Consider the following 16,215-nt stretch of genomic DNA (forward strand, 5'->3'; position numbering starts at 1 on the left):
TCAAAATTGACACTGGAACGAACGAAATAAAAAATTTCTGTTAAGAACTGAACGTACTATGCACAAAACGATGGAACACGTTTGATCAGTTCACTAGACCGTCGTATATTTATTAGTTCATTTGTTTCATTTGCGGCTCATCTTAACTAAAGCGAAAGTTTTTTTGCGACTTGCTAATCGCTTCACATTTTAGGAGGCATTGCATTTGAAATTTCATAGCAACAAAAGAGTTTTGCAAAAGTTCAGGCTTTTAACTACACCGGCTAAAAACATGGTTTTATTCAAGAATGCTGTTAATATTATGCGAAACTCAAAACAGCGAAACTTTAATGTGGATTGTTTTGATGAACTGAGTTTTACAGTTCGGCACAGTTATCAAATTTGATAACCGGGACCAAAACAAACTATTAGCCAATCAAACCTCAAGTTACAGTTCACGTGACATGTTGTCGTAGTAACCATCTTCTTTCAATATGCTGGCCATTTCAATATGAAAACATTTTAATGTCTTTAATGGGGCTCTAATTCAACATTCGATTTCGGTCGCACAGTGAATTGTACGCAAGGAAAGGTTTGGAATAGGAATTTTGGCCTGACATCAGGAAAATACGAAACAATCTTTGTCCATAATTAACTGACAAAGCTCATTTTGATATCTATCGAAAGCCTCATAGCGTCGTGGTGGACGGAGGAAACCTCGAGCGGCTTTGGCTAAAGAACAGAATTCCTGAGCGATAGCCGATCAAAAAGTAATTGTTTATTGCAGAAATATCAACATGATTTTAACTTCTTGTTGCCTTGCTCCTCTCCTTCTTGTCCTTCGTCAATCTGTATGAATGAAGAAATGAAGAAATTTTGCGTTATAACTAACTTTTAAAATGGGACTTCAAATAAATTTTTGTTTCTTTCTTGTACCAGGGATTTCGAAAGTGCAGGAGGCGATGATTCGATTGAGTAGCGACGTGTGTTGAGTCGCTTCGATCTGTCCTAGATAATTGAAGCGACGTACTGCAATAGAAGTAAAATAAAAAAATAAAATAGAAGTGCAACGGCCAAGTCCCGTTTAAATTGTTCTTGAAAGGGCGTATTGAGGTTGTTTGCTGTGGCTCAAAGCTCGAACTGTTGTGAGTCTGGCATTACACGGACTTAAAACACCAAGCATAAATTTGTAAAGGATAATTACATTTTGGGAAATTCGTAAAATCGTACTGTGAAGGCATACCTCAACATCCGGCATGTCACCTTCATGTTCATCACCGAGCTTTGAAATCACTCGCTGTGGTTACTGTCGGCTGGCTGGTTATTAATCTAACGACGAGAACAGAAATAAAAATATTACAGTCATGTAAATGTAAGCTTAAATGTACCACCTAGAAAAATACGAATTATTTCCGTTCGTATCCAGTCATATTAGTAACGATACTGAACAAGACAAAGACATGTAATTGCCAAAGAGGGTGATTTCCGGAACAAAGCGTTCGATAATTTTCGACTGAGTTGTTTATCAAAATCGTTCCTGGATAACCGTCTTAATTTTGAAATCCTACCCTTCATCACTAGATTTTCCCGCAGTCCATGAGCTCCTTTTTCTCTTCATTGAGAAAGTATGGTACTCTGCCTATTTGCTTGCCAGCAACATCTCTCAACGCACACGCTTTCATGCAGTTTCTTGGCGCTCTTGGACATCAAGATTCCTCCGGTATTTATTCCACCGAGAGCAACTCGCATTGTAAGTTAAAACGAATCCCTGTTTCCAAAGGTTAAGTTGCTATTTTCTATCTCGGTGGAAATCCATAATGCTGCCTTCATTTCTAGTCATCCTAGAAGCACAAGTAATTAACAATGGCGGTCAGTGGCGGAATCAGACCGCAAATCAAAATATCATAGTGCCCTCTTACAATTCTTCATGCCCTCCGACAAATAAGTGTTGAATCGAAAGATATATTAATGAAGATCACGACATTTTTTCTTCGTGTACCACAAAAATTAAAACAACTACCTTAAAATTGATGGCAAAGACAATAAACATACTTGGAAGGGACTGTCATTTCGTACCACCTCTTCAAATCGCAAGGGAAGATCTCGCATAATTCTTTCCCGATGGTCTCCATTTTTGCAGGGCCTTGAAGTTTATTGTTCTATCGACGTTCAGGCCTGGAATTCTGGGTATGGAACGCGAGCACAACCGAAAAATTACCGAAACTATTGAACGCTCTCCGAAAACTCACCGAGCTCTGAGCTGGCGCCATGTTGTGACGTCACGCGGTTATCAAATTTGATAACTGTGCCGGACTGTTTTATGGAATAATATATTGATTATTGTAAACCAAAACTTCCCTTTATTTTTATTTTTAAAAGGTAGCATAAATAAAATCTTTCTTTATTATAATATTCCAAGCAAAATTGATATTTACAAGTTAAAAGTAGAAAAAAAGAGCTATTAAAACCTATTTACAATTCAAATTTTTTTTTACAATTCAATTTTTAAAAGGTAGCATTGACGTTCGGGCTGTGCTATTTAGAAGTCATCACATTTGCTACGTCAGACTCGATAAATGAAAAGGCGGTATACAAACTTAGTACTTAAGATGTAAATTTAAGCTAACGTCCCTGCCCCGTCCCGTATATAGAGGTAAAAAACTTTTTGTAATTAAGATTTGTTTCACAGAAATAAAATCTGGTTTAATTTGTACTTATTCTTGGTTTTCACGTGACGTCACCAAATTCTAAAATTCAAAACTGGGAGGCCTACAAAATTTTTACCTTCATTCAAGGAAAGATTACCTAAAAATATGTCTGTTCACAATTTCTTAGCTCGATGTCGTGCTTCCTTTTGAAAATAGAACAGTTTCAATTTCCGAGTTTCCATCGTGCGTGACATCAGGGGGACGGTCGTGACAGAGCTTTTCCGTCTCTTAAAAATGACTCTTCGGGTGATTTTCAGCATTCTAAACAATTTAAGTTTGAGGAGAAATATTAATCTAAACATCCGAAAATTCACAAGGGCAAACAAGCATCTTTTCTGGCAAAAGTGAACTCCAGATGTTTTTTCTTATTTCCGGCCGCCATGTTTGTGCCCCTCAGAGGGACACAAACATGGCGTCTCCATACTAAGCTCTATAAATTTATGTGGAACATTTTGTCAAATAACTCGATTACGGAATGCCGCACAGACCTGACACTTGGACAGATGCCTCATTTACTTATCCTCTATACCATGTCAATTTCTTGGGTTCATTCATGGAATGGTTTCGATGTTTTTTTTCAATGGCGTGACAGTGAAAACCGAGAATAACATTTATGTCTTGTTGCTGTAGCTCAAATAAATGGATAAATGCACATTTCACAGTAACTGTGTAAAAGGAGGGTCTCAATGGGGTTAACTGTCAGCCGTCAAACAACCTAAAATTTAGCCAACTGTAAACATCAACCGTAAAAAAAGCCCAGTTATTATTAGTTGTTAAACGGTTTTGAGGTGTTTCAAATATCACTATATCTCAACTATTCATTCTTTCCGGACTTCTAGTCGGCTCTCAAAGAATCGTTTTAATAACTAGTTTCCATGTTCCCAAATATATTTACTTTATGGTGCGGCTTTTCCACTTAATTATTGTCCAAACTGACATAACATCTAACTTCGGTTTGGAAGTACTTCAGGGACCGGTTGTTCGAAAGCCGATTAAAGTTAATCCACGATTAAAAGTTAACCGAGGTTTCCTGCTCGGTCGTGAAAATTGTTTTTAAACTGTAATTTAACCTAGTGGTAAAGAAAGGTCACCGTCAAAACTGTGGGACAAAACTCTTTTTGAAAAATCTTTATTGTTGTGTAATTAAACTCGAACCAAAGTTGCTGTTAATCCAAGATTACCTTAATCGGGCTTTGAACAACTGGGCCTTGGTTTCAAAATATTAATGATTAACTACATTAATAACGTGTTTCTGACAAAAACTCAACCTCCAGACAACATTTTACAATAACCGCAGAAGTTCTCACGCGCTCATTGGGTAATTTTCATTGTCAAATAAGCAGACAAATACATGAATATATAATTTATGCGATGTTGATCCTGACGTAACGAACAAGAACGGGAATTTTGAAGAAATCCAAACGTCAATGTGTCACTTTTCAACTAATAGAAAGTCTCCCCCTTTTCCATTAACCAATAAGAGAGAGAGACAAGTTTATGATTTTGATCGCGTCAGATTTTGAAATGTAAGTTTCTCGCATTTTTAATCCGCGTTTTAACTTCATTTTGTCCCTTCTGGCTTCTTGTTATAGCAAAAAAAAAACAAATTGACGCCAGTTTTTCATGCGTCTATTTTTAACATTGTCAAAGTAGTCTGCGGATCCACTCGGCGTAACAGGACAGACGCATGAAAAAACTGACGTCAATTTATTAATTTGTTAATATTAACTGACGCAAAAGTTCGTATTAACTTTCACTCATGGAAGAAATTTCCCCTTCATAATCGTCAACCGTCAAAATCGGTAAAATGTAACCGTCAAGCTTCAAAATGTATGGAAATTTCAAAACACGACTGCACGCTATCTGGCACAGCTACTTCCTCCAATTTTTTTTTCTTAAAATCCTTTTCCTAGTGCCAAAAGTTTCCAATTCATGAATTTTTCAGAAGCGATGTTTTATGAAAATTATTTGACATCGGATTTCCATACAAACTGACTGTTATTTCAAGCCTGTTTGCCAACTCGTCAAAATGGCGTCGAAAACCGCGATAAGACCTGTTCGAATAGACACCGCGCAGCGAAAAGAAAACCAATTAAAAGGTGGACTAGGCTAAGTGCAGTATTATTTGAGAAATAGTGTAAAAATCGCTCGGCTAAGCAGAGAAGAGGCACCAAGATTCTTTTTAACTTTTCTTTATTCTTTAAGGAACTGGTCCTTCCCTACGTCAACTCTTCATTAATTCTACTCTATTCTACATCTTTTCTGCGAATATCACTCAAATCACGCCGTACTTTATTTTATAGTGTTCTGTGAACATGTTTACGAGGCCAGATGGTCCCAACCAGAGATAAGAACTGGTTGTGGCAAAGTACATTAACAGGAAAGAACAACACAACTATTCTAAGAAAATAGATAGAAAGGGAATTCAAACCAATCAGGCTGATAAAATCTTTATGTGTCTTGCCTTGATTGCAACCTTCTAAATCTACAAGATCTTTCTGAGTGAATATCATCTGTCTCTATAAGAGATAATTTCTCATTGCAACGGGTTACTCCAATACACATCGTTTCGTTAACAAGAGTGGGTTGCTATACGAATCGTCGTTTCTTGTCATCCCTAACAAGCTTAGACTGCATGAACACAAAAGCCTGGTCACTTGTATTTCTGCATTGGTGTTGCTGTGAATGCAAGTGGAGATGTTAATAAACGTACTTAGGAAACGGTAGAAACAAATCAGTGCTCTTCTAGATACTCTTCTAGTGACCGAAGTGTTAACTTGTGAACCATCAAACGAATAGAAATTTCACCGTCAAGGGATATATAAGGCGACATGTTACCGTGAATTCGATAATTGGGGGGATATTAATCGCCAATATTTAATCCACTCGAATTTATTAATTACTACCGTGAAGGAAGTTTGGAAATGTGATCTTAATTATCATAAAATTGGTGAGCTCTTACTTTGAATTTCCCCAAGAATTATTTTATTTTTTGAGAAGATATATCACACACTCCAACGACTCTTTTTTTTCCAAGCACCGAAAAGTTGGTTAAAACGTTTTTTCCACCCACTTCTCCATGTCTGGAAATCTGATGAATCACCGCCCTTTGTGTTTTATATTTTTACGACAACGTTTGGCCAAAAGTTTCCAATAGGGTCTGGAAGAGGTTTGTATCACTGATCCATGAATTAGCCAAAACTGAGCGCCCAATTTGTGAAATCAGATGCAACCAAGTGGTGCAGATTCCGGCATTACACATTAGCTGTCAGTGGTGTCTCGTAGTCACAGCCAATATGCCCCAAACGTTTCAAAAGTAACCAGATCAGGCAAATCTTTCCTGATTTGTTTTGAATAACCAAAAAAGTTGAACACTGAATGAGCTGACACTGTCCTCTGTGACTTTGACATTAGCTTAACCAAGGCTCGCAGTTTACCGTCACTTTCGACCTTAAAGCCATGCACAGGGCCCAAGGGCCAAATACGCGAAGCCCTCCTCTTCCTAAATTAAGATGTTTTCAACGTATTGTTCCTTATTAATAATGGTCTTTTGCTAGAGTCACTATGGACTATTGTTAAGAAACATTCCTTAAGATACCCCTTAAATTTGGAGGGCTCCGTCAATCTGGACCCAGGCTAAAAAGAGATAAAAAACGTCAGATTTTTTGTTTTCTTTTTGTTTTTTTTAGAACTTAACGGTAAAGTTGAAAGGAACAGAGATTTTGTTCATGAGCGTGACTCACCTCAAACACAAGTTTCCAATCTTGGTTTTCTTTTGCTGCTTTCAGTGCGTACTGAATTCCGCTGCGTGTGTCAGTAAATTGAATACACTTTGATCCCCGCCTTCCTTTGAAATTCATTATCTGAAATCCTTAATGAAATAGTATTTAATTGTAATAAAAAACATCTTTCAAGACTTCTATTACACCATAATCGTTTGGAGACGGAGGTTGGGCAATTATATTTTCCGAATCGTTTATCCTTGTAAGATGATCTCAGGACGGGGTACTGTACATTACGTGCGCAGTAAGAGCGGTTTTCAATTAAGAGGCGGAGTTTGCTTTGGTTTTACTTAACTGCGATCTGCGATTAGCTAGCAATTTCCTTTTTGGAATTCTGAATAACCCTCGTATATAAGATCTACTTCTTCCGCATATTCACAAGTCTTTCAAGGCTTCTATTATACGATAATCGTTTGGAAAAGGAGTTTGGACAATTATATTCTCCGAATCGTTTCATCCTTGTGAGATGGACTCAGGACAGGGTACTATACATTACGTGCGTACTAGAGTGGCTTTCAATTCAGACGCCGGGTTCAGTTGCTTTGGTTTTACTTAACTGCGCTCTGTGATTGGCTGGCAATTTCCTTTTTGGATCCCAATAACCCTCGTAAGATCTACTTTTCCCGCATAGTCATAAACTGTACAAAAATATCTCTTTAAGGAGGCACCGTCCTCAACTTCGAGCACACAAGTTTGTCGGGCTAACCAGTCATGTGCGTGTACTTACCAGTGTTGGTGAATCTTTCCCATTTTAATGTACATTGGCGCTCTCCAGAAGAATCTGTACAAAGTACTCCAAGGGCATTTCCATTTGCGCATTTCAAACGCTCTTCTCTGAAGACGGAGCTAAGATAATACGAGTTCTGAGGTTTAGGGTTGACCTCCAAACAGGCCGTCAACAAAAACATGACCACAGCCTGAGAATAGAAAGATACAACGGCGCGTGTGAAACTTCAAGTCAATTACATTGAGGTTTTTCCTAGTTTCCTGCAAACCACAAAACTCCAAAAATCACGTGACTCCAATCCTGTCGTCCCGTTTGAGGTTTAGGTTTTAACGTCAAGGACACTGTCTAGAGGTAAATGAATTACAGCAGAGTTTTTCGCTGGTTTTAAACCTATAAAGCCACGTTTAAACGTCAAACTTACTGTCTTTAAAGAGTTGTCTCGATGAATGAGAGGATTTTTTGATTCAGTTACGAGATTACAAGAATTAAATTTAAAACAACAACAGCTATCTTAATACTATCCTCCTCGCAGCCGCCATCTTCTTTTCCTAAGAGTAAGCCATGATGCGTATGGGTAAAAAGTAACCCTTAATCTTAAACCCGAATTATGTACATACGGCGAACTCCGAACTGTAAACTGCTGTCGGTCGACGGTTGCGGTTTGCAAAGGAAATCCTTAATCTTAAGGTCCCTACTCACCTCCGGTTGGACGTGTACTTGTTTAGTGCAGAATCTATTCAGATTCAGTGACAGTTGTAAAGTGATTCAACAAAACCAGACAGCCGGAAATACGTCTGCGTTCGCAGCCTGAGTAGACCGTGAATGTATGGACCGCTCGAGCAAATTTCCTGTGACAAGTTTCAGTGACTATCTTTGTTACTCGTGTCCGAATTTTAACTGACAAATGCATTTGCTAATAACAAACGGGCGCACTAGTTTTATGTGTCAAAGAAAAAAATGTCATGCGAAATTTTGTTAGAATTGTTTCCTCTCGGCATTTCGTGCCGTGTTCGGAAAGCTTTAATTTGTTTATCTATTTATTTATTTATTTATTTATTTTTTTCGAAAAAGTTGCCCATCGGGTAACCTTAGCATGAGGCCTTCCTAAGGGGAGGTTGGAGGGAGGCAAAATGGGTAGGAAGGGCTGACTTCTCTCATTCTAAAAAGTGTAAGAGAAAAAGACTTCTGACGAACTGTAATGAATGCATTTATTACAAGAGCTCCTTGGAAAAGGTTGCTTCCGTTGCCTGTAATAGCCGCTGTTCCGGATCCGTAATCATATGAGCTTATCGCGTGCCAGCGAGATAGGCAACGTAAAAGCTGTTTATCTCGAGAAATATTTCTTCGTTCATTTTTTTTAATACTGCTGTCAAAGGAAATGGCATTCGAACTCTAGTGGGGGGTAAGGCTGTCATCATTCGGCGAGGGAATCCGTCAGTTGCAGCTGACAAGATTCAAACGCTTTTAAAACACATTTTTCAATCAAGGCGGTCAAACCCTTATATAGTTTTAATTCTTTGGTAACTACTGAAGAAATTTTTCAGAGCCTGTTGAACTTATCATTGTGGTTGTTGTTCTCGCTTTTGCCGGTTTCGTCGGCGAAGACGACAAACTTGTGTTCATATGTAATATATAATTTATTTTACCTTACATCCTTTACATCATGTATTATCAGGTTTTCACAAAACTCATTTATTTTAAGAGGCAAGGAGATCTCAAGGAAGCTTGTTGAGCTTTTGTAAAGATCCCCCGTAATTAGTTGTTACACAGTAGTTGGCGTCGAGGAAAGAATTGAATTCTTATCATTAAATTAACAAGATTGTCCAAGTTTATAACTTATTACTATTTCTGATACTAATATACAACTTCAGTGACTTTTTTTCAAAAATTCTATATGATTTTGATTCCTTTAGAACAGCCGGTAAGCAGTGTTCCATACGACTGCTCCATAATTTGTCCGTTTGTAAGTAATGTGTACTGATTTGATGCTGATCGTGTATTGTACGTATGAATTTTATCATTGGTTGTGAAATAATCAGTTGCAATTGTAGAACATTAGTAAGCTATCATGAAAATACGAGTACATAAATAGAGCTGTGAAAAACTTGAACTTGAAGCTAGACAAAAATGAGATTGTAGATCCACAGTACTAACGGTGACCGAGAGCAATACGGAGACATAGGGTCGTCTGAGACTTAAGGACGGTGCCTACTTTTGTCTCTGCGCATACGTTCTGCGCATCTGGAGATACTCGGGTTTCCTATGGGTGGTTCCTACTAATACAGCAATGTTTTTGCGCAGTTTAAAACTATATGGAGAAAGTAGAACTTACCAGGTGCTCTTGGTATCCCAAAGGAAAATTGGGGGTAACCATGCATTTTTCAGAGATAATTAAGCTTCAATTTTGGAAAAACTGCCTTACATTGCTTTATATTTTTTCGCTTTTTAGAAATATTGTTGCTTAATTATCTCTGAAAAATGCAGGTCAGTCCTATGGGAGTGTGCAGTGCTGGAACTGACTGATGCATTAAAACAGATTCTCCCAACTTGTGCCTCTAGAAATATACGTAAAACAGTGTGGAGAATATGCATGTCGATATTGGAGCTCAAGAGTTGGCGAACATGTCAGTTTTTTTTTTCCCACGGGTCTTTTCAAACAACTTGTCAACGATCGGAGTCTTGGTATCAGTTAATGAAGGTATTATTTAGTTCCATTTCCTTGTTCTTAGAAGTGGAAGAGACATACTTTCTCAGACAACAATGGATGTGCTCCTCCTGTTGCGTGCAATTGTCACTATTTCGATTGACTTATCGCGACGTCTAAATATTGCGTGCAACTTAAAATCTTGTTATCTCCAAAAACTGATTTCGTGATGTTTTTGTTCTGATATAGTGGAGTAATAGGTTTAGTAATAAGGCTGTAGTGATCTGCCTGAGCCTTGAACCCGTCAGTTGCATCTGACACAATTCCAACGCTTCGCGTGATTAAGGCGCGTGTTTCAATCAAGACGGTCGAACATACTGAAGAAATTGCTTCAGAAGCTGTTCAACACTTCACTAGACTGTCTCAGTGCTGTAGTCCTTTTTTTTTCTTTTTGTTTTTTTATGGAATGTAAACATGCCTTCCAAGCGTGTAGGTCGGTTCTCTTTTCTTTTCTTATTTATTATTTTTTTTTTATCTAATTTTTCTTCTTCTTCTTCTTCTTCTTCTTCTTCTTTTTCTTCTTCTTCTTCTTCTTCTTCTTCTTCTTCTTCTTCTTCTTCTTCTTCTTCTTCTTCTTCTTCTTCTTCTTCTTCTTCTTCTTCTTCTTCTTCTTCTTCTTCTTCTTCTTCTTCCTCTTTTCCTGTTATATTTTTACGAAATCAATAAGCGGATGAGAATTGCTTCGCGCATACGCGCCGCTTACGGGAACAACAAATAATCTCGAAAAGAGACCTGACTATTATTCTGCAAACTGGATAGCTACCGTCAAAAATTCATTTAACTAAAACGAATCGGATTTTTTTTTCCAAATAACATCAAGTGGTCTTTGCCGAGCATTAGCAAATAAGCAAAGACCAATTTCGAAATTATAGTGAACCTACTCCGTGGACTCAGTAAAGAAGTCTTCTAAACACTGGACAGTTGTCATGCAATAAACTTAACTAGAACTGAAAAAGCATTTAAAATACGAAACTAACTTTTTATGGCTTTTTATGCATGCAAGTTTTACAGTAGATAACAAGTTTTTCACATGTTCTGCTGTAGAATGATTAAAAGTTATATCTTTGAATTTTGCCAGTTTATAGTGACCGGAAACCCCGGGAACAAACGGTAGTATTTCCATGACCGTCTACCACATATCATGCCGGACGGCGCAGTCAGTTACTTGACCTAATAGCACGATCAAGGATTGTTAAAACATCTGAAGCTAATCGATAACAAACAACTTTCCTCCTGACCAAAATTTATTATTTGCTTTGGCCCAGCAATCGGAAACAGCAGCATGGCAAAGTTAAAAGGGCAACTGACGGTAGTTTTAACGCCAAGCCACTTCAAACACTTTCTTGAATTAATTTCCGGTATTCTGGCTTCCTTAGAAACTCTGGAACCGAATACTAACGTCACTCGGACTGTCACGAGACTCGAAGAAGTGTGGTCAAAGTGAATTTCTTTGAAAGTCTACCACCCAAGGATTAATTGAAACACGAGAGTGTGGTACGTTAATCAACGAACATGTACTGCCGTTAAACCGCACTCAGTTGAGAAATACACTATATCTCACCTGTTTTCCGCACACCGCAATCCAGCTTCCGATTGTTGATGACCTCATGTCGGCTTATCAGCTTAACGACCGAAAATGGACAAAGCATATCATGATGCACTTATCTACTTATTTTCTAGTGACAAAAAAGTGTCCGCCTCATCCGTTTAGTCAATATCTGCTATATTTACGGTAACTCGGTTGCAGTCGCGTCGGTGCTTAAGCCAAATTGTCCTTCGATTTAAAAAAGAACGGATGAAGTTCCCAGTTCATTTGAATAGGGATAGGTAATAGGGCTAGGTATACAGAACTTTTCATGTGTTGAGCTCCTACATGAAACCTTCCACCTCTTAATCAATTACGTTCGACAAACGGATATGCAGCTTTTCATCTGTCGGATTTAAAACGTAAACCATGAAACTGAGAATTATCAGCCCTGATTTAGTCCAAACTCTAACAACGAGGCCAGGAAAGGGACGCGAATATTGTTTTTCGTTATTAAGAGCTCACATTCGAGTAGTTCATTGCAAAAAGTGCAGAAAAACTTCAGCCTTCTGCTCTTAAATTCATTATGATTCTGCCAGAAAGACAACAGGGCGAATTTAAGGGATCAGTCACCGAATAAACAAAAACAACAACAACAACAAATAAGCAATCAAGATATGATACAGTATAAATCAAATTGTTTTACCCACATGAGTCTTTTCCAACCATTGCGAGATAAAAGAGTTATGTTGTAGGGCGAAATCAGCAACGAAATGAGTTAGTAACCTCTTTTCTTTATTTAGATAATTCTTTCCTTTTAATGCAATGCTCCTAAAAATTATCCAAACCAGATATTGCCTTTAAAAAAATGCCTGTTTTGACTAGCCACTGCGCCTGAGATGTAGGACGTTAGCTTTGGGCCCGGCTTGGAGTTTTCCCGGGAGAGGGGGGGGGGGGTACTCCCTTATATGGGCTATATAAGTATATGCGGCGCCAAAGGGTGTGGTTTTTCGGCTGTTTTGGTCATAAATAGGGTATCGCTTTTAGCCATTTTGCCGCCATTTTGGTAATAAATAGGGTATAGATTTTTGCACTCTAGTCCTGGGTTCGATTTTTTTTAGAAAAAGCTACTTCAGGTCATAAATAGGGTAGGAAAAATCGCAGATTTTAGTCATAAATAGGGAAGGGAAAATCGCAGATTTTAGTCATAAATAGGGTAAGGGTTTTGGGAAGCGGGCCGCACACCCCTACCCAATTTTTTTTGGAGTACCCCCCCCCCCCCCCGGGGGGGTTTCATCTTTTTCGCACAGCAATTGGAAACAACGACTAGACCGCAAAAGGAAGTAGAGAAGGCTTTGTTTCTCCCACTGACAGTCACTGCTTTCTACTGCAAGATCTTTCTTTGTTCAGCGTTCTTTGATCAGATACTGAAGCAAATCAGGATGCAAAGAGCCCAAGCGTTTCCTTCACAAAATTTGTGGCGTCCAGCCCAAATCGTCAGAGAAAAATCACATTCCAATTACGGAGAAAACAGAAAATAAATTTCACTCAAGCATGAGGGCTAAATAACCTCTGTAAACTCCCGAAAATTGTTTGATTAGCAAAAAAAATTTCTCGGGACATTAAGATTATGATGCTTCTGGACACTTTCTCGTTTATTTCAAGGCGTCAGAGAATCCGACGAGAATGAAATTCCTCAATTTTGTTTTATGTTGGTTTTGTGTTGTTTCCCTTTTGCATGTTGTTGAAGTTGTCGTTGTTTTTCAAGTGCGCGCTAATTATAAACTATAAACTAGTATCTGAAAATCTGAAAATACTGAAAATACTTTATGGCGTATGTTCAGTGCTTTGCTGGGCCCAGCTATTCAATTTAGTTAATCGTGGGTTAACGTGAAGTTTGATTTGAGTTTAATTACTTATCAATAAGTATTTTTCCAAAAGACTTTTGGCAATCAGTTTTTACTTAGTCTTTTCTTTACCTTTGGCTTAATAATATCAGCTTTAAAATACATTTCATCGAGCGAAATGAAAACTTCGATTATCTTTAAATCTCCGATTAACGCTAATCGGCTTTCGAACAGCTGAGCCCTTTCCGCAATTGCCTGCCATAAACTCTCAGCAAGGGAAGGAAACGGGAAGCCTTTAAAGCAAAGTCTCGTGCCTTTAAAATAAAACCCGCAGGAAAAGATGCCTAGACAGTCAGCGGATGACACGCCTGTCCAATAAGCAAGAGCTACAGAGTGATGTGGGAGGGTGACGTAGGTACTTATAGTGGCTAGCAGAACGGGGACCTCTTTTTAAAAAGAAGAGAATTTTACAATAAAGCAGGTTTTTTTTTTTTTTTTTTTTTTTTTTTTTTTAACAAGAAACATTCCTACGATCGCGAGCTGGTTTGAAAACTACAAGTGCAAACTATCAGTGATAATTAATAATAAAAGAAAACAATTGTGAAAGGTCAAACGTAGAGCAAGTAGTTAAATTAACCTTCAAAACTAGTAGTTATTGCTGAGATAATGTCTTCATGTCTTATCTAAAATCAAACTTCCCGGGAGGTTCTTACCAGTTTGCGACTAACTGGTCGCTGATAATTAAGGGAGGTCAAAAAAGAAAACAAAAAAAAGATATTCCAGGGTCAGGTTATTGCTAGCCTCCCACGCAGTCGTTTTAGGGTACTCGTATTAAAACTCGTATCAGGGGACTCGTACTAAAATCCCTAGAGGCAGTTGTTAACGCGGAACTGATAAAGGTCAGTGATTGGCTTCATGATAATAAATTAAGCGGATTAATCACCTAGAAATCAAACTATGTTATCTTCCATCCCCACCAAAGAAAGGGTTAATTATCAAGTGCACATCAGTTTATTTGACCCCAATACCACAAGCGTAGCTCACCTGGAACAACAAGATTACCTGAAATATTTGGGGACATTGATTGATAAGAACCTTACTTGGAAATATCACATTGATTATGTCGCTAATCTATTGGTATCATTACAAGACTGAGACATTTTATCCCTCTGAGTACTTTACTAACTATTTATCGATCTCTGGTTGCCCCGTACTTGTCATACGCCATAATCGCCTGAGGACAGGCTGCAAAATCAAATTTGCGTAAAATCCTACTCTTGCAGAAGCGCCCCCTTCGTTTGATGCATTTTTTTCCTAACAGAGATCACACTCTTCCTTCGTTCTTTCCTTCTAATTACTTGCCAATTAATGTGCAGTGCTTTATTTCGAGACGGTTTCGATCTTTATGCTTGACTGTTGCCCATGACTCTGTTCCTTCAAACCTTAAAAATCTCTACCGCGCTTCAAATTAAGTTCACTCGGTTAACACAGGGCGGTTTTCTTCTGCTGGCAATTACTATGTTAAACCATCCAAAACAAACGAAATGCGGGATTCTGTCAATAGATTAGGACTAAATCTATGGAATTCTCTGAATAATACTACACTTGAGATCCCCTGTAGGCGCTTAAAAAAGTAACCCACAATATCTTTCTCTCTTAATTTTCTGGTTTCAGGATGTTTACATTGATTCGCCTACCATTATTATTCAGAAACTAATACGTCAACATTTCCAAATGCTAATTTTGTTGCTATTTTATTATATCTATGCTAAAATTGCGCCACCGACTCTGTTCTTGCATTTGCTCTGTAATGTCTATCCTTGTATTGTATAAGCGATCTATACCTTTCTTACTTTTCTACATGTTTATGTTAATGTCTTAATGGCTACCTTTCATTTTATTTTCTTTTATTTGGTTCAAATTTGAGAAGCCGTTATGACAACCTTCTCTCTATTTCTGTTGCTGCCCTCCTCGGCTCACGGCCAATTCTATTTGCAGGAAGCGACCATTTGTACTTTTTTTTATTATTTTTTGTCAAGTGAAGTTGAAGTATTACCTCCTTCTCTGGGGAGGAGGTAATGAAAGTCCGCTAAAAACGACTGTGTGAGAGGCAGGGATATTGTATACTTCAACGCGTGTTAGTGGTCCAATCCAGGCTTAAGCTATCCAATGAAAAGGTTATCCAGGTGTTTATTTTCCTTTGGAATGTATATGCTATAGACTCCCTTACGTTTGCGGACCGATAACTGCCACGCAACAAATAAACTTAGGACACTCCTTTACTTACGCTTGTCTGAACTTATTAAATGTTTAAGGTATTTTTCATGAATAAAACTTAGGAGATACCCTAGAAAGGTTCTTAATCTTCCTCCTCGAGAAATAACAAAAGTTCGGTTACTGATCTTGAGATATAAGCATGTTAAGCCTTGATAATCACCCAATTTATAATTCTAGGAGATAAATGCTATTCGTATATAGACCTCTCATGTTCTAGTTATTGTACTGACAGTAACCACCTCTTAAATTTTCAAGAAAGCTCTTAACAGGTTCTTTTAAGAAGACCTTCTAGTCTAAGATCTGCCTTTACTTAATTTTTCTCGTTTCTTAGAAGGTGAAAGCAGATATTTTTCACCCGGCAAAACCTAATAGGTCCTGCAAAACAACGAAATAATCGTAAATTCCCAGTAACCAACCCAAACTATAAGCCTTGATTCCGTCGGTAAAATCTAACAGTTAAGCTTTTCAGCTTTACTTACTGGAGAGATGTGTTTTAAATCCATTTAGTTCATCCACTTGTCCTCAGGAACCTCAAATGAATAGCACGGCTCTAATGTTAAATAGGTACGCACACGAAATGCTTTTATAAAGGTCGCCGGGTCGGTATGTTTAAAATGATTCAGATTACCTGTAGCTACGTGACATGAATGATTGTACGAACAGTAT

At 38.0% G+C, this 16,215-nt stretch overlaps 1 protein-coding gene and 1 long non-coding RNA gene across 2 annotated transcripts; both read right to left on the reverse strand.

The window, feature by feature from the left end:
• Positions 1–737: 737 nt before the first annotated feature.
• Positions 738–1,982, reverse strand: LOC146490086 (uncharacterized). Its single transcript, XR_014863504.1, has 2 exons — positions 1,223–1,982; positions 738–828 (listed from the first exon to the last, which is right to left on the reverse strand). It is a non-coding gene; the product is annotated as an uncharacterized LOC146490086 (long non-coding RNA).
• A 2,928-nt stretch (positions 1,983–4,910) lies between these two features.
• Positions 4,911–11,509, reverse strand: LOC146490087 (uncharacterized). The gene is made up of 4 exons (XM_085107580.1): positions 11,462–11,509; positions 7,197–7,386; positions 6,431–6,558; positions 4,911–5,366 (listed from the first exon to the last, which is right to left on the reverse strand). Exons 1-4 carry the CDS (start codon positions 11,507–11,509, stop codon positions 5,277–5,279), a joined length of 456 nt encoding a protein of 151 aa, XP_084963706.1. The 3' UTR covers positions 4,911–5,276.
• Between the last annotated feature and the right edge of the window lie 4,706 nt (positions 11,510–16,215).

This window comes from Pavona decussata, unplaced genomic scaffold (genome assembly GCF_977016875.1).
Source record: "Pavona decussata unplaced genomic scaffold, jaPavDecu1.1 SCAFFOLD_1, whole genome shotgun sequence".
In the NCBI taxonomy this organism is placed as follows: Eukaryota; Metazoa; Cnidaria; class Anthozoa; order Scleractinia; family Agariciidae; genus Pavona; species Pavona decussata.